The sequence below is a fragment of the Symphodus melops genome (assembly GCF_947650265.1).
Source record: "Symphodus melops genome assembly, chromosome: 1".
NCBI lineage: Eukaryota > Metazoa > Chordata > Actinopteri > Labriformes > Labridae > Symphodus > Symphodus melops.
Window position 1 is genome coordinate 22,789,805 of NC_136691.1, and position 17,951 is coordinate 22,807,755.

General features: G+C 42.9%; 1 protein-coding gene across 2 annotated transcripts; it reads left to right on the forward strand.

Annotated features, from left to right (window-relative positions):
• Positions 1–699: 699 nt before the first annotated feature.
• On the forward strand, positions 700–8,468 carry LOC306820728 (uncharacterized protein). Of its 2 annotated transcripts, none has more exons than XM_079338668.1 (10): positions 700–800; positions 2,111–2,807; positions 2,980–3,051; positions 3,148–3,186; positions 3,661–3,729; positions 3,901–4,020; positions 4,392–4,478; positions 4,654–5,749; positions 5,882–7,077; positions 7,377–8,468. In XM_079338668.1, exons 2-10 carry the CDS (start codon positions 2,117–2,119, stop codon positions 8,240–8,242), a joined length of 4,236 nt encoding a protein of 1,411 aa, XP_079194794.1. In that variant the 5' UTR covers positions 700–800; positions 2,111–2,116; the 3' UTR covers positions 8,243–8,468. The 2 variants fall into 2 exon arrangements, with proteins under 2 accessions (XP_079194794.1, XP_079194795.1); XM_079338669.1 differs by having other exon boundaries at positions 5,882–6,995; positions 7,703–8,468.
• The last annotated feature ends 9,483 nt before the right edge of the window (positions 8,469–17,951 follow it).

The window sequence follows — 17,951 nt, forward strand, 5'->3', positions numbered from 1 at the left end:
TATCTATCTATCTATCTATCTATCTATCTATCTATCTATCTATCTATCTATCTATCTATCTATCTATCTATCTATCTATCTATCTATCTATCTATCTATCTATCTATCTATCCACAACAATTTGGTGGATATTCTGGCAAATTTGGCAAGCTCTCTCCTGTTACCCTTCAGAGTCCATCACAATCCATTTGGCGAACTTCTGACTTTCCATCAGATAAAAACTGCAAGTATTTCACAGTTGTGGTTTGATGTGTGCCTTGACGCAATCCTTTTTGAACGTCCAAGTTTCCTGAGCTGGGATGCCCAGCGCAAGTTTGTCTGTGTCTCAACTTAAGAAAAAGCTACGGATCCCATGGGTCCACTTGAAGTGCTCTGGGTTGGGGTTGAAATGTAGAGCAACAAACAAGCTTGGACACTTTGTAGCAAGGTCAGGCACTTCCAGACCCTATGGCAGTATAGGCACTGTCTGACATTGTGGGAGCCTTTGTAACGCTGTTGTTCAGGGACTGTCTAACATTGAAGGACCAAGTCAAAATCCAGGATGCATTGGCCGGGAATCGAACCCGGGCCTCCCGCGGTTGAGAATTGTTTAGCTGAAAGGCCCTAAACGGTTTTTCATTCATTCTCTATGGTAGTGCTAAACCACTACGGATGTAATATACTTTTGGCTTCTTGGCGCTGTCCCGAGTGTATTTCAGGATTCGCGCAGCCTCAGAATCTTTTATTCGCCTCTAACCTCGGTGGAAACAAGACGACATTCTCTTTTTTCAATTTCTTCACGGAGTTATCATTAACCGAAGGTAAGAGACTTTGTTTGGCATACATTTTGGTCAATTTATGGAATCAAGGTTTTATTTAGCAGGTAGTTTGTATAGGCCTGTGTAACGTAGCCGTCAGTATGTGGCAGAACTTCGGCAACTTTCCTCTCAGACAATTTTGGTGTAATAACGGGATAAATGATGAATGAATATGGGCATTATTAAATAGCATGTATTCAGTTCTCATGTTTTTGATTTTTGAATTTTGATAATATCTTGACAGCTCTTTCCCACTTTACCGACACTGACTCTGTGTCACCTCTCAGAGCCCGCGCGGGGCTCATTTCTCTTGGTGAAATTAATCGCCAAATCCTTAAAAAACTCTCCAATTTAAATATGTATAGTTTTCATGTCATTCATTATGTGTTATTATGACAACCAATCGTGGTAGTCCGTTTCTAATGTTGCGGTAAAGTTACCTCAGTACCGCTCACTTGGTCTATAGAGAAGAGCATACATAGCTCGTAGTTATAAATTACTTTGCCTGTGTTGTAAATACGCGATAATGATGAATGAACATATTTTATATTTTTGTGTACAGTTACGGTTTACATGTCATTTAATATTGGTAGCCCGTATATGTTGCCGTAGGCCAACGTAACGAGACGGGCTACTGGCTTGTATGTAGCCTACAGTAGTTAGAAATGGTCAAATAAAAGTTTAATCATGAATGAACATGATCGTTATATGTATTATTACGCATAGTTTTTGTGTCATAATGTCAAATATTATGGTCAGTCGGTTTCTGACAATGTGTTGAAGAGTTAACATTGCCTCAGTATCGCTTACTTCTTAAGAGACTGATACTACCAGCTTATTATAACATTATCTTTTAAGTGGTGCCATAGAGTAAACTTTTATCAGTTACACTATAGTTGTAACACAGGTGCTTAGGCACACGCACAAACAGGGTCCCCCCCCCCCTCACATCCTGTACTTTTCCACTCCTGATGCTCCCCCACCTTCTTACCCTTTAGATCTCAAGCAGACACTCAGATGCACAAACACACACACACACACACACACACACACACACACACATACCTCCCTTGGCTCCCAGAGTAGGGGACGATCAAAAAGGTGTGAAAAACCATTGTCTTCTTCACCTTGTGAACTTTTTCCTAAAGATCCAAGATCTTCAGAGAAGTTTTGCAGCACTAAGATGTTTAGTTGGTCACTTTGTTGAGTGAGATTATAGCATGTGATTGAGAAAACTGTAGTATTTTTTCACAAACACCTTCTCAAAGTATTTCATTATAATAACCTAAAATTCTATCATTTTCTTCTATTAGGTAAAGATGCACAAGAAAATGTCGTTCTTTCCCGGGAAAGTCTGTGTTGTGTTCCGCAAGGGACCACTCGGATTTCTCCTCCAGGAGCCATCAGTGGAAGCCAGGAGAATTAAGGAGGACTCCAGTCTGCAGGACAAGTCTGCGCCCATACGGAAAGACCTTGTTCATCAAAATGCTCTGACTGTGGTCCGTCAGAGAGGAGGGGACGCCTCAGACCGAACAGAGGTGCTGGGAGACTACATCCTGCAGTTTGGAAAATATAAAGGGAAGTCTTTCAGGTGGCTTTTGGAAAATGACATTGGGTACACGATGTATCTTATTAAGAACTTGCAGAAGGAGGAAGCGTCAGGAGTCAGTGTGACTGAAGGGCATAACAAGGACAGCCTACAGTCCTTTGTCAATTACTCCCTGAGTTTTGCTGAGATCCAGTCTCTCCTAACCTATGAGTCCAGTGGAGGGGGTCATGTGGCAGCCTCATTGGAAGATGACCAACTGGTTGGCTTTGGTACTCGAGCCAAGAGCACCTGGAAGGAGATATGGGACAGCAGAGCTGATGGCTATGCAACCTTTATTTTGGGGAAGAGCTGTGTCCCAGGTACACGCATGTTCAAGCTGCAGCAGTACCTGCAGAAGAGGCAGCAGTCGGACTCTGCTTCCCCACCTGCACAACCTGCTTTAAGGGTCCCCAAACCCCTGGGTAAATTAATTCATTTATATTTTTATAGGCAGTTCTTGATGACATTACAAATGCTTATCATTCATATTTTTATTTGCCATTTCTGATGACTTGTGACTAATACTTTTAACTTATCCTAATTTATGTGAACTTGTACTTTTTTTGTACCCTGTAATTTTTGTCTGGACCACAGCAATGGATGAGGATGAAGAGCTTGAGAGCGCGATGATGAGCATGAAGTCCTCTGAAAGAGAAGTGAAGACCTGTAAGTACCCTTTTATTACATTGACTGATTGATGTCAGAACTTACAGTGGCAAACTCTGTGTTACGTCTGATTTCCCATTTTCTGTTTGTAACCAGCTGCTGCCATACCAGGAGTTTCCCCAGGATCAAAGACAGGTTTTTAAATAATAGAATTCAGTACAGGAGTACGATTCTTTTACATGATGCATCCCCCCTCAACATTGAACCTGTATTTAATGAATTTCTTCGTGTTGTATGTGTTCTGGCCATGTTCCGGCTGTGTTCCATTAATAATACTGTTAGCTGCCATTAGACTTGCCGTCCTAAGGACTATGAATTGATCACTTCGATGAGGGTAAGTAAGCATTCTGTTTTCAATGCATGTTTTATGAACAAACAAATATATTGGGCATAACATTGGGCACTAATACTTGAATGCATGCTTGTTCATTAAGTCATAAAGCTCCTCCTGCTTAGACTAGAGAGTAGTGATTAGTATTGTTTGTTCGTCAATTTAACATTTCAAGATTTTGAAAATCAGGAGAAGTAAAGTTTGACAATTTAAGTTCCTACTAACACCAGCACTTGCATTGTGAATTTGGAAATGACTGATCATTTTGTCTATCTTAGTTCCTTCTGCGGCGCTGTCCAAACCCCTGCCCAACATTACCACTACAGTTCAGGCATCACAAGGTGGAGGTAAACATACTGTAATACTGTTCATAAATCAGACTCAGGTTCTAAACTAGCTTCATTAGTAATGTATCTTCACACACAAGATTTATGTTGGATAAAAAAGATAATAACAATTGCATGATTAAGTGTGTGACTGTAAAATAATAAATGATGAGCATATTAACTTTCCTGTAGCTGCATCAGTGTCACCGGGTGTGAAAAGGAAGACACCTGTGCCCCTTCCACCAGAGCTGGCCTTCCTAGTCAAGGAGACTACTGGTACCACAAAACCAGAGAGGCCTGAGTCAAAACCAGGTACAGTATGTTTCCATTTAACTGTATGGCTGATGTTCAATTACAAATCTGCTTAACACGCAGCTGACGTAACTGAGAATAATCAATCAATCAATCAATCAATCAATCAATCAATCTTTATTTATATAGCGTCAATTCAGGCCGTCCTCGGGGGGTGGGGGGTGGGGGGGGTGTTTGGGCAGGCCATCCTCACCAACAGTCCCAAGGAACCTAAGAGAGCTCAGGAGCTCCCAGAAAAGGGAGAGGTTAGAATATAAAGATAGTGACAAGCAGTAATAATGTTCACAATCTCTTTATATTTTGTCATTATTTCTTTATGTTTATTGCCTTTACAAATACATAACAGAAAGACTCCTTGTACTCCTTTTCAGGACCCAGCACAAGTGCTGCTCCCAGCACAAGTGCTGCTCCCACCTCTGCCAAAGAAGAACCCAGTCTTGAAGACAGTGTTGAAGATGGTAAGAATGTACAGAATGTAAACATTCCCTCCGTTGTCTGAACTTCTGACACTGAGATGTTGTGTTAATTGTTCTCTAAAGTGTTCACGCTAACTATGCAACCTTTAATAATTATCACAGCCAAACAAATAATAATTTTTTTGTGTCCTGCCATCCTTCTTTTTTTAAATCCCAGTTCCCTCAACTCAGCCTCCTGTTCCTGTTCCTGTGCCTGTGCCCGGGCCTGATCGTGATATGAGCAGCTGGAACTGTTCTCAGCACCAGAAGCTCTGGATGAGGACAGAGCTTCAGGATCTCGGACTGTGGCCTGGGTCTCGTCCACTGCGTAATCCAGGGAACGCCATTTCATTGTTGCGGCTTCCTCCACAACCTGAGCTTATAGATTCTGTGGCTGAGCTCCCATCCCCTAACTTCTTTCAGCTCCACCCATTTTTTATTTGGAAACCTGAGAGTGACATTATGATCAGGCTGAGGAACAATTACATCCTGCCCTGTCTCCATGGCTGTCCTAGTCCACAGGTGGTCTCTGCAGGGGTGGGCAGGCCTCGAGTGATTGTTGGCACCAGCGGTCAATATTTCATCCTCTCCTCACGACTCTGCTGCAAGGCTTGCCGAAAGACCTGGTTTGCTGACAGTCCGCGATGGCTGGAGAAACTGCCCAAGCGCTTCACCAACCTTCTGCCTGCATTCCTGACTTACAAGAAGGCCATCTGCAAGTCTGTGATGGATGAGCTGAGGCGCACTGGCAAGTCACCAACTGATATGGCCAACCAGGTGAATGAGCTCATGCACCTCAAGTATGAGCGAGCTCACCTGGCATACCTGCATGCCATAGAAACTGTCAGAGATGCTGAGGTCGGAGTGTATGGTCAGAGGACCATTGGGCAGTTCCTGAGAAGGGAAAACCAGCCACGGGCTTTCGGGCCATACAACAACACAGATGGCTGGGGTGGAGTCTCTGTGTCTGGTTTTTACTTGACTGACTGCCTGCTGGAGGAGTTTAAACGTCAAGAGCCAGCTATGTCCAGGCTCCTCCAGGGAACATTTGGAAGAGTCTTCAGGTCTGACCACACCAGGAAAGTGGCAAGGAAGGTGACCTTAGCCTCTTGGGTCATGTCCAGTTATGCTGTCATGAATGAAAACTGGCTCATTGTTTCCTGGGTGATGGTTCAGTCTGAGACAGAGAGGTCCCTGGAGCCAATGTACCAGGGGTTGGCCAAGAGGTACAGCAACGCTGGAGTGGAAAAGGCAGGCTACCACTGGATGGACAGGTGAGCACAGCCATCTTATGTTTTCATAATCCAATTCAAAATTGTTTTTCTGTCATTAACAAAGATAAAGATTTTAATTGAATTTCTTTTCTTAAATGTTTTTATTAATTGTCTTTTTGTGCCTTACATAAGGGATTGCTGTGCTGCATTCAAGATCCCTGACTGCATCCCTGATGAACATCTGCACTGGGACGCATGGAAGACCACCCCGTCAATTGTTGCTGGAGCGACCTCTGGTGGGCAGTTAAACAACTGTGCCTCACGGTCACATTACAACAACAACATTGTTGTAAAACTGGACTTGTTTCATTGTCTGAGGCGCTTTTCACGGGGGTGCACCTCCGAGCATCACTCTCTGTACGGTACCTTCTGTCAGCTCCTCTCTGCTGCCTTCTCTGTTGTCGATCAGGCAGACCTAAAGAGGCTCCAGGATGCCTATAGGTTCTGTGGTATTCATCCAGCGAATCCCACGAAACAACATATACGGGAGCACTGCAGGATTAAGATACCGCATCCAACAGAGCTGCTGGACAGAGTGGAGAGAGTCCTGAGTCACTTTCACCTGGCCACGGACCCCAACAATGTCCCACTCTTCAAGCCGTCCATGCTGAAGACGTGGCGAGTGCAGAGAGTGCACATTCTCCGTGGTTGCCTCAGTGACCCTGAACTCTCCGAGGGCATAATGTACAGGTACGGAGGAACTCTGCAGTTGAACCACGTACCTGGTGAAGGTGCCAAAGTCCCCATCTGGATCCCTGTCAGAGGCACATCGCAGCAGGAAGGGTACCATTTCCACCAGGCTCACTGGGTCACTGGCACTCATGTCTCCCCTGAATTATTCCAGGCCCAGGGCATGACGGGGGTGGCACGGTGGAACTACCAGCGGCTGGTCGACCTTAAACAGCCAGGTGTCGTCCTCCCTGCTGTCTTTGACCCAGCTTTGATGTGCGAGCTAAATGCTGCTTCCACAAAAGTCACAGGGAAGGAGAAGTATGCTGCATTTCTCCTCTCCGACAGGGACACTGGAGAGAGGTTTGGCCTTCAGTACAGTGAGCCAGGCTGTCGTCCGGTCCCACTGGACTGGGACAAGCACAGAACTCAAAAGAGAGATGAGCCTGCTGCTCTTGTGCCTCCGCCCCCACTGCAAACACCTGCTGCCCCTGCTGAGGATGTAGCTCCAGACGTGGCGCCTCCCTCGAGTTGGACACTGCCCAGGGGCGTGGCAAATCCTGGACCAGCACCACCCGTCCGCCATCCGCTCTCTGCTGGTGCACTGCCAAAGCAGGAGAGGAAATCAGAAGAAGTCCAGGATCCTCCAGCAGCAATGAGTATGTCAGAATCAGAAAAAACATATTAATCACCTGTGGAAATTCAGACATTACATTTACACCATATATAATAGGAAAAACAGGAATATATTTAGAAATATGACTAAAACAAGAAATACACACAATACATTAAGCAATGAGCAGTAAATAAAGCCATGTACTGAATAGAAGTATTGTATATGTAAAACATATATTCACATAACAAAGTAAATGTACTTTTTTGGATATATGATTCAACATCATATTGTTATTTAATAACTTGATTAACTGATGAACTATTATTGCTTTATGTGTTCCAGAAATCTCACATGCCCTGCCCCTGCCTCTGAGTTCCTCACCAAGGAGTGCCCGCACTGGTCCCAAAAAAACTGGTGGACGAGTTTTTGTGCTGGACCACACACGCTGGACAGCTCCCATGAAAGTAGCTATTGACAACTTGCTACAGAAACACCATGGAGAGAAGGACCTCCTGAAGCTTGTGGATCAAGATTATGCAGTCATGGTCCATCAGTCAGCCACAGATCCAAACAGCTTGCTACACCCCACAACCAGGCTGCACATTTCTCGTTATGTGAAGCACCTGGCAAAACTGCTGAACACCAGTTCTTCTTTAAATACAAGCCAGGAAAAAGTTTTGGACACTCAGCAGCTGTGGCATTCTTTAACAGAGGGGAGTGAGACGGCTAGTGTTCCTGTGGTCACCATGGAGGCAGCTGTTGTCAACCTCCCCAAAACTGCCCTGCCCACACCTCTAACCCAAGGCTCCCTTGAGAAAATTGTGGAGGGCATCTTGGAAAAGCAGCAGCAGCAACAACAACAACAACAACAGCACCAGCCAGAGCAGAAGAAAAGGCAGACAAAGACATGTCTTGCCTGTGGACAGCCCAAGTCTCGATACGAGACTGATGGATCCACCATCCACCACTTTTTTCAACAGGGGCCTGTTCGTTATTTCTACTGCTCAAAGAAGGTGCATCAAAGTTATGCTGCTGAGGGACTTTCTGATGCAATGATGCCCTTTGAGCAGTTTGCAAAAACTGATTTCTTTTCCGAAGGGAGCTGGAGGAAACCAAAAAAAGGGTGGAGGATAAGGTGGAGAAAAAAAGGAAAAGACCAGACCCCCATCAAACTGGCCGCCTCTGCAGATTCTGTCACCTGGAACTGAAACAGGGGCCGAACAGCCCACACATCCATTCGAACTTCCCAGGAGTGGCAGGAAAATACATCTACTGCCCTTCTAAAGTGTACTCTTTGTACAAGGATAAGGGCATGACCAATGAGATGAGCTGGAAAGACTTTCAGGCATCTCCATTCTATGTGCTAGAGAGACAAAGATGGGTGGATGAAAAGAAGCACTAATTGCCTTCTTTGTAATTATTTTATTTGGATTAGATGTATGTATATATGTAAATAAATAGTTTTGACAAGCAAGTTTTAATGTTATGTCAGATGTTATGTATGTTATGTCTCAAATATGTGCTTGACTTTGTCTGAATAAAAATGTTCACCTCTACTGCTGCTGGTTCACCAGCATGGACATTTCAGTGCTGTTTCATACTTTTATATTACTTATTAGAACGTGTGCATGATTTCATCTGTACAGAAAACCAGAAAATCAGTGATATATTCAGATCTTAGTAAATATCAATAAATAAAAAATTAAAACTAAAATGATTTTCAATATTAAACAATGTGTTTCACTGGAAAAACTGCAAGATATCAACAACTGAAGTATCTTTCGTGAATTACAATCATCCTCAATCTCATCTCTAATGTCTCAGTGGGGCTTTGAACCCACACCTCTAAGTAAGCGTTTGAACACCGTAGCTTAATAAAATGGACGCATCCCATTGGCTGGTTTTATGTTCCTTCCTATTGGCTGATTTTATCTTGCTTCTTATTGGCTGATTGTCCGTCACAGCTATCCGCAACCGGCCAGATGTGGTGAGGTGAGGAAAGGTTAACTCTCCCTAACTCATGAGAGAAAAAACAAAGGAAATGGACCAAGGAGAAGAGATTCATATGTAGTCAGCAAAAAAAAAAACAACCCTGAGAAACTGCTGTTGTCGGAGTGAAATTGTTAGTCCCTGTCAGTTGTATTTACTATCAATCCCCACACAACGCTTTACGCAGTGCGCCTAACGTTGTGAGGTTGCCTGAGCGTTGGACTGGGCATTGTCTGATTGTTACACTCCTAGCAATCTTAGAGCGACAGACAATATTTCTGGACCTCGACACAAGCTTTGAAGGACATCCTGGCCATGACTTCCCATTGGGTGTGTTGGTCATATATAACGATGCGACCAGCTACTCCCCACACCAGCATGGAGTTGGGGTGGCGAGACGACATTTTCCACCTGATTGCTCCCTGCGGTCCAGATATGTTCTGAGAGATTAACACAAGGCTGTGTAGTCATCAGATGAGAGCAGATAGGTTCCAAGTTTGCCTCTTGACCCATGCCCAGCAACTTTTTTGCTCTCAACTAGATGGACTTCTTGCATAATTAGAAACCTCGTTCCCGAAAATGCCATGGGTAATTGCTATTGGGCTACAACAGGTGGCCAGAATGCCCCTGAAAAGAGAGATGCTGTCCCTGCATGAGGATTCAGCAATCAGGCGGACATGTCCGCCAAAGACAATGATCCACAGCGCAAAGACATCGCTAACATGTTTCCGCCCGGTTTCGAGCCGGGGACCTTTCACGTGTTAGGCAAACGTGATAACCACTACACTACGGAAACTGACAAAAGCCTTCTTGTGGTCATTTTCCCATGTAGTTGACCTGCTTTCTGAACTCCAACGCTTTCAATGCTGGACAACTGGTTTTTCAGAGTTGACTTTTCTACCCACTGATGGTTATTCACCAAGAAAAACAAGACTTCCAAGCAATTCCAGTCCAATGTGTTCACTGTGTTTAAGGTCAACTCAGCATTTGACGTTTGGACAAAGTTGAGTTAGCCATAGATCCTCAGGGGGCAACAAAATGCACCACGTTGTTTCCGCCCGGTTTCGGACCAGGGACCTTTCGCGTGTGAGGCGAACGTGATAACCACTACGCTACGGAAACTGCTTGGTGCGTGAGCCATGTGATTCCTCACATGTACTCAATCACTGTCAACAGCTGATGCCGCAGCGGGAGGACTTCCTTGGTCCATTTCCTTTGTTTTTTCTCCCATGAGTTAGGGAGAGTTAACCTTTCCTCACCTCACCACATCTGGAGAGTTGGGCCAGCTTGAAGCCCCTTTCTTAGGTGGCAAACATTGGGCTGCCGGTAAGAAGCATAACACTCCCCCTCGGGGAATCCAACCCCGGTCTTCCGCGTGACAGGCGGAGATACTGTCCACTATACTAACGAGGACTTGGGCTTGTCTCCTTTTGGCTTGTGATCGGTCAGATGGCGGTGATCTGGCATTTACCAGCCGGTCCAGTAGGCAGAGTTGTGCAGACAGTGTTAAGTGGTTAAGGTCCCACAAATGTTGGGCTAAGTCCTCCCGCTGCTGCATCAGCTGTCGACAGTGATGGAGTACATGTGAGGAATCACATGGCTCACGCACCAAGCAGTTTCCGTAGTGTAGTGGTTATCACGTTCGCCTCACACGCGAAAGGTCCCCGGTCCGAAACCGGGCGGAAACAACGTGGTGCATTTTGTTGCCCCCTGAGGATCTATGGCTAACTCAACTTTGTCCAAACGTCAAATGCTGAGTTGACCTTAAACACAGTGAACACATTGGACTGGAATTGCTTGGAAGTCTTGTTTTTCTTGGTGAATAACCATCAGTGGGTAGAAAAGTCAACTCTGAAAAACCAGTTGTCCAGCATTGAAAGCGTTGGAGTTCAGAAAGCAGGTCAACTACATGGGAAAATGACCACAAGAAGGCTTTTGTCAGTTTCCGTAGTGTAGTGGTTATCACGTTTGCCTAACACGCGAAAGGTCCCGGGCTCGAAACCGGGCGGAAACATGTTAGCGATGTCTTTGCGCTGTGGATCATTGTCTTTGGCGGACATGTCCGCCTGATTGCTGAATCCTCATGCAGGGACAGCATCTCTCTTTTCAGGGGCATTCTGGCCACCTGTTGTAGCCCAATAGCAATTACCCATGGCATTTTCGGGAACGAGGTTTCTAATTATGCAAGAAGTCCATCTAGTTGAGAGCAAAAAAGTTGCTGGGCATGGGTCAAGAGGCAAACTTGGAACCTATCTGCTCTCATCTGATGACTACACAGCCTTGTGTGACCAACACACCCAATGGGAAGTCATGGCCAGGATGTCCTTCAAAGCTTGTGTCGAGGTCCAGAAATATTGTCTGTCGCTCTAAGATTGCTAGGAGTGTAACAATCAGACAATGCCCAGTCCAATGCTCAGGCAACCTCACAACGTTAGGCGCACTGCGTAAAGCGTTGTGTGGGGATTGATAGTAAATACAACTGACAGGGACTAACAATTTCACTCCGACAACAGCAGTTTCTCAGGGTTTTTTTTTTTTTGCTGACTACATATGAATCTCTTCTCCTTGGTCCATTTCCTTTGTTTTTTCTCTCATGAGTTAGGGAGAGTTAACCTTTCCTCACCTCACCACATCTGGAGAGTTGGGCCAGCTTGAAGCCCCTTTCTTAGGTGGCAAACATTGGGCTGCCGGTAGGAAGCATAACACTCCCCGTCGGGGAATCGAACCCCGGTCTTCCGCGCCAGGGCCGTGAATAGTAGTCCTTAATTTCCTTAACTTTTACCATTCATTCTCTATGGTAGTTCTTATCACTACGGATGTAATATACTTTTGGCCACTATGGAGATTTGGGGGGCGCTGTTTCACCCGTTTGGTAAAGGTAAGGAGACCCCGTTTCTTCGGTTTGAGTGACAGTCCGACAGTCAGTGCAGGATCTTCATCACAAAATGAAGAGAACTCCGTATCAACAGTTTATCGTCAGCTTTTTCACAACTTTAATAACATATATCCAACTACTCAAACGTAAGTCTTGCTTGTTTTCTCATAGACTTTATAAACAATCCTCATTTATATCTTAAAACCTGTTTAATGGTAGTTTATTTGATGATTTCATTTTGCTAAAGTAGCAAGGTGGTACAACATCGGTAACGTTCATGTTATTTTACACTGTTGAAAATAACTTGTTAGCTGTAATATTAATGTTATTTCATTGATTATTGACGACTGTAATAAAACAATTTCTCTCCTGCTGATAGTGACAAAAAAATCCTTTTTGTTTGAACCTTTCACGGTTTTTTACTCATATAATCATTGTGTCATGTTAATATTTTGTTTTTTATACAACTATAGCTTACATGAAAGATTCAATTGAATTGCCATGAAAAAAAAACACCTATTATAAGGTATCACATCAAATAATTACTCTATCTGGTGTGTAAGTGTTATTACCTCGTCATTAAAAATGCAGGTTATTTTATATACATCAGTAACACTGTTGATATAACAGCTTGATTACACTTTGATTAATATAACAAATATATATTGTGTTCTGCTGTGCACAGGAGATAATGAAGAAGACAGTTGACTTCTTTCCAGGAAGGGCAACAGTGTCCTTCAGGAAGGATCCGTCAGGCCATCTTGGCCAGGACCCCTCTGACGAGGCCATGAGGACAAAAAAAAAATCCCTCCCTTCAGGACAAGTCCCCTCCTCAAAAACAGGACCAGGTGAGAACCAATGCTCTCACTCTGGTTTTTCAACGTGGAGGCGATGTGTCAGACCGCCAGGAGGTAATGGGCGAGTAAAACTAGAAAAACAGAAGCAACATCAACAACAGCATCAGAAAAAGATGAGCAGGAACTGTTCTGCCTGTGGTCAGCCAAAGTCCAGATATCTTGGGGATGGCTCTTCAGTTCATTTCTTTTATCAGTGCCCAGTTGATAAGTACTTTTACTGTTCAACGAAGGTTTTTAAGATCTATGAACATGAAGGCCAGAACCCCAGGATGTCCTTTGAGGACTTTGCTGCCTCTCCATTTTTTGAGCGGGAGCTGGATGCTGCCAAACAGAGGGGGGCAGAATGGAGAAAGGTGGCAGAGCAGAGGGCAAAGAGGAAGTCATCATTGCAGCTGCCGACAGGTCGTCTGTGCAGGTTCTGTCACCAGCCACTAAAACAGGGTCCGAGCAGCCCTCATATACATACATCCTTCCCGGGGGTGCCAGGAAAGTACATTTACTGCCCCTCCAGAGTGTTCTCCATGTACAGGGCACAGGGCATGGTTAAAGAAATGACCTGGGCAGAGTTTCATCAGTCTGGCTTTCACGACACTGAAAGGGACAGATGGGCTGCAGAAAAGAAACAGTGACTGCTTTTTGCCCCAATATTGTAAATATGTTTATAGCTACAAACTTTGTATATACTACCGTGTATTTCTCTTTGTGTTCATTTATTGTTCATATCATTTTGTGTGATTTAGAATTCAGAAAGGTTTTTATAATATATCTTGTGTGTATAATAAAATATTGTCAAGGCATTTCTGCTTTACTGTATTTTCTTCATATTGGAACTGAAAAGAAACTCACTAAATTTTCTTAGGGACTGTTCTTGTACATTTCAGGTCATTGTTATTTACAGGACAGGATATTGTCAAACTGAGATGTACAGTATTTGATTAAAATTGGACTTGATATTGTAATGTAGTAAATAACACTGCAGCAGTATTTGAGGATGTTTCTTACAATCATTTAGAGGGAAACAGCTATTTATGAAAGAGATGTGTACAATATAGAGAAATATTCTGGTACGAATATTGGTTATTTTGTTTGGGTAGAGTCGGATTCGATCCTGCACTGTCCCGAGCGCCTCCTGGAGCACTGATTTCTCTTCTACGGCTATCCGCGGCCGGCCCCGGCCTTGCAGCCCCTTGTTTTCCTCTTTAACTCTTCCGGAATGGGGTGTCGTATCCCGGCGTGTCCCATTGTTCTCAGAGCCAGCAGTTCCTCCCGAGAAAAAGTGAGAAACCTGGCTCCTGGTCGAGTATTAAACTTAAGTGTATCCATAGGATATATAAAGCACACGATCTCTTCGCAGGGAAGAGTAAACAAAAGAGCTAAAAAAGTTTAAAAAGTTTTAAAAGAACGTTAAGAAAAGGCTTAAGAGAGAGAGCTATTGGAGAGGCAGCCGTCGCTCACAGCGCCGGAAGATACTTTAGAAGGCAGCACAAAAGAATTAAAGCACAAAAAACACGCTAAAACATGACATGATTAAAGAGGTGTAGTGATATGTGATAGTGAGTGAAAACAGATGCATCCCTGCAGCACAGACTCTTCACTGCAATAGTTTGTAATTTGTGCGGCGCACATTCGGGTGCATAGTGTAAGTGGCTTCATTATTCATCGTGTGTTTTGGTGAATTATTCCCACAACCTCAGAAACGATCGAACAGACACGTTGAATATTTCGGCATCAGGCGCAAAAGCGTTTCCTTATTAATGATTTAAATCTCTGGGTGTTTAACATCAAATATTATATACGCAGACAAGCGTTTAATGATTTGATCTGCTGGAATCCTCTGTTATATTCTCTCGTTTGCGCGTAATAGACACTGGACAGTCTGTATTAATATATGTAGTCATACGATTTATTATAAATCCAACTCTGTTGCAAGAGAGCGTGTCCGTGTGTGTGTGTGTGTGTGTGTGTGAGCGCGCGCGTGTGTGCGCAGTGGGGAAAGACGGAACGCGCATTTTGGAAACAAACTGAAACACAAGCTTTACGTCTGTCGGTCCTCTATCCCATTAACCATCTTGGATGTTCGCCGCAGGGGGAGGGGATTCCAGTTTCTGGTCGACTGGGTGGGGTACGGTCCAGAGGAGCGGTGCTGGATTTCAAGAGGGCTTATATTGGATCACTCAGTGATCCGGGATTTTTACAGACAGTTCCCTGAGAAACCTGGTGGACCGCCAGGTGGCGGTCATTGAGGGGGGGGGGGTACTGTCATGTTGTCTTCCCACGTGTGTTTGTTTTGTTTTCCCTGTCTGTCGCTCCCTCTGTGTTCTCCCTTCATCCCTAATCATTAGTGTTTTCAGGTGAGCTTCACAGGTGTGGTCTATCCCAGGGTTTCTTAACCTTTTTGACCTTGGGGCCCAACATTTTCAGGGCAAGGTATTCTGGGGCCCAATCGAGTGAATGGTTCTGATTTAACTTTTGCGGTAATTTTTATTTAACAGCTATTTGTGTCACTATGTTGTAATAATGAATACTGTTCTTCATTTGTATGTTTTTAATCAATATATAACCTATACATAGGCTAATTATGCATAAAACCTTGCACAAGTTAAGATCATTTAATTAATTTTGCTCATATAAAACCATGTTTAAGTGCATGTTTGTCAAATAAGTAACACAATATAAACTTAGCAACAAAAGCAATAAAATTAGATGCTCAATGAAGTTAGGTAGATTTGTTGAAATTAAAAAGAGCATTCTGTTTTGTAGCGCTACCCCCGTTGCCGTCATTTTTTCGTTTTAAGAACCTCTCCATTATGTTTCCATTCAGATTCAGGCCCCGTTTACACGGAGACGCTGTGACAGGCTCAATCTCATGTCCCTTATTTGCATTCTCCTCGGTCCTCGGTCGAACCGGAAGTAGTTCCAAAGCCGCCATGTTGAGGATCGTCCCAAAGCTCTTATAGCGAACGGAGGAGAGAGGATCGAGGAGACACGAGAGCCGACTTCACGGAAGTCTTTTCACTGACAGACACGCCCCCTTCTCGTATATCACTCACTGATTGGACGCTGCAGAGGATCAGACTTCAGTGAAACTTCTCAACATGAGCAGAGTTTAATACGGGAGAAAAGACGGACATTAAAAAGACGCTAAACGGAGCGTGGGACATTTAAACAGATGATGAACATCAGTGAGTTTGTAAAGAGTCGCTCTGTGATGAGCTGGGATCAAAAAGAGTCTGACGAAGAGGAGTCTGTTTTATATTCTCACTTATTTATCTTCTGAACGTTTCATCATTTAGATTCTAATCAATCATTTTCAGTATCCTGACATAAATATCTGTGTTTATAAAATACAGAGTTCGTTGTCTAAATACAGGCTAGGTTAAGTCAAAACTGTTTAATAATAATAAATAATTATAGACAATTCAAAATGAAATCTTTTAGTCAGTAGAAACTGTCCTTTTGGTTATGAGCAGACTGCAGGTTGTTCTTCAGGTGTTTTATCAGGTAAAGACACTAAACACTGTAACTGTTTGATGAGAAATAATACAGTGTGTGTTTGATTAGACATAATACAGTGTGTGGACATAAACAGCTGTTAGGCTGATTGACAGCTGAACGTGATCAGCTGACGCTGTCGAGGAAACGACGTCTCATGTGTCTTAAAGCTGATTTCCACGGTCCTCTCTCCTCGGCTTCGTTTCCTCCGTGCATCTCTGGTGGGCGGGACTAACTCGGAGGACACTCGGTGCAAATAAGGGACTTAGGATCTAGCCTGTAACTCCAATAATTCAAAAGGAGGAGGAGACAATATCGTTTAAATTCAGCAGAGGGCAGTAATGCAACATAAGGATGCCAACTGCTGTAAAACTCCAGAAGAAGAGAAGCAGCATGATCTACTGTCAGCTCACAGACAGAGGAGGGGAGAAGCGAAAATGTCAATACGAAAACTTTTACAACCTTTCTAACTTCTGTTAAAAATAGAGTAGGAAGAATTTTTTTTTAATGTGGTGTGACAACTGACTGCATTCGTACTTGTTTAAACAAGGAATTGGTGAGTTGCTACATGTTATGATTGCCCAGCTGTTGGTCGTTATGTTGATTACATGTCGTTTTAACTTTAATATCTGTAAACAAATGTACATATATGATTACTGAAACGCGCAACGATCTGTTTTATACACAATATGAGGCATTATTGATTAATGGAGTTAAATGCCTGGCCTGGAAACTTGTTCTTTTATGGATTATACGAACGCTGAATTAACTGAAGGACTTCTGAAGGTTTACTTTGAATTGAACATTTGTTGTTGTTGATTTCATTTATTTTTTGTAACTGTTTAATTCCCAATACAAACACAAGTCCAAATCTCCTTAGTTTTAATAAATATAATAATCAGTTTAAAATGTTCCTCTCTCTCAAAATTAGAATTTTCTGATTTCGGTTATCCATTACTAGATGTTGGTTTAATGCTAAAGAAACACTTTAAAGGTAAACATGTGCTACATTATTTATGTCGAGCTAGCCAGGAGAGAGTTTTCTGGTGATTTAAAAAATAATTCTCAGTGATCTAATTTTATTATGGATGTTTTTGAGACACTTGGTGTTAAAATTTCAAATGCTGTGTTAGTCAAGGGTTAACAAACAAAAAGATGATGTAATCGATTTCCTGAAACAATATGGGTCAATAAATAGGTTTGGAGTCGTTAAAGAGACTGAATCAGAGTTTTATCGGAACATGTTAACTCTTTCCCCGCCAGAGAATTCTAGAATGTTTGCCAGCCAGCGCCAGCCTTTTTCACCATTTTCACCAATCTTTCAAGACTCACAGAATATTTTGTTCTTTGAATATGTAAATATTGAATACATCAAAAGAAAGATCAGAGCCTCTGCTTTCATATACAAAAAACTATTTTATTCAAACTTCATTCAATCTTTTTTTATCAGCACTTGAATATCGGCCATTTTCACAAAAAAACCACATTCCGGACAAAAAGCTGAGAAAACAGCACTTTTGTAAAACACACTTATTTTCAAGAAAAAAAAGTGATTTTGAGTTTACATTTGGATTCTTTTTACTTTCATTTGCCAACTACAGTTATATTTTAAAATAAATAACTAAAATAAATAAAAATGATTACATAAAATTATTAATTTTCTTTGAATAGTGTAGCACTACAACATTTACAAACTATATTATA

What these genes read in the sequence shown, in the direction of transcription:
- LOC306820728 (XM_079338668.1), top strand. Translation starts at nt 2,117, where the DNA reads ATGCACAAGAAAATGTCGTTCTTTCCCGGGAAAGTCTGTGTTGTGTTC. An exon ending in GAGGCCTGAGTCAAAACCAG is followed by an intron (nt 4,021 to 4,391) that starts GTACAGTATGTT and finishes ACTCCTTTTCAG; the next exon opens with GACCCAGCACAAGTGCTGCT. An exon ending in GGCTACCACTGGATGGACAG is followed by an intron (nt 5,750 to 5,881) that starts GTGAGCACAGCC and finishes GCCTTACATAAG; the next exon opens with GGATTGCTGTGCTGCATTCA.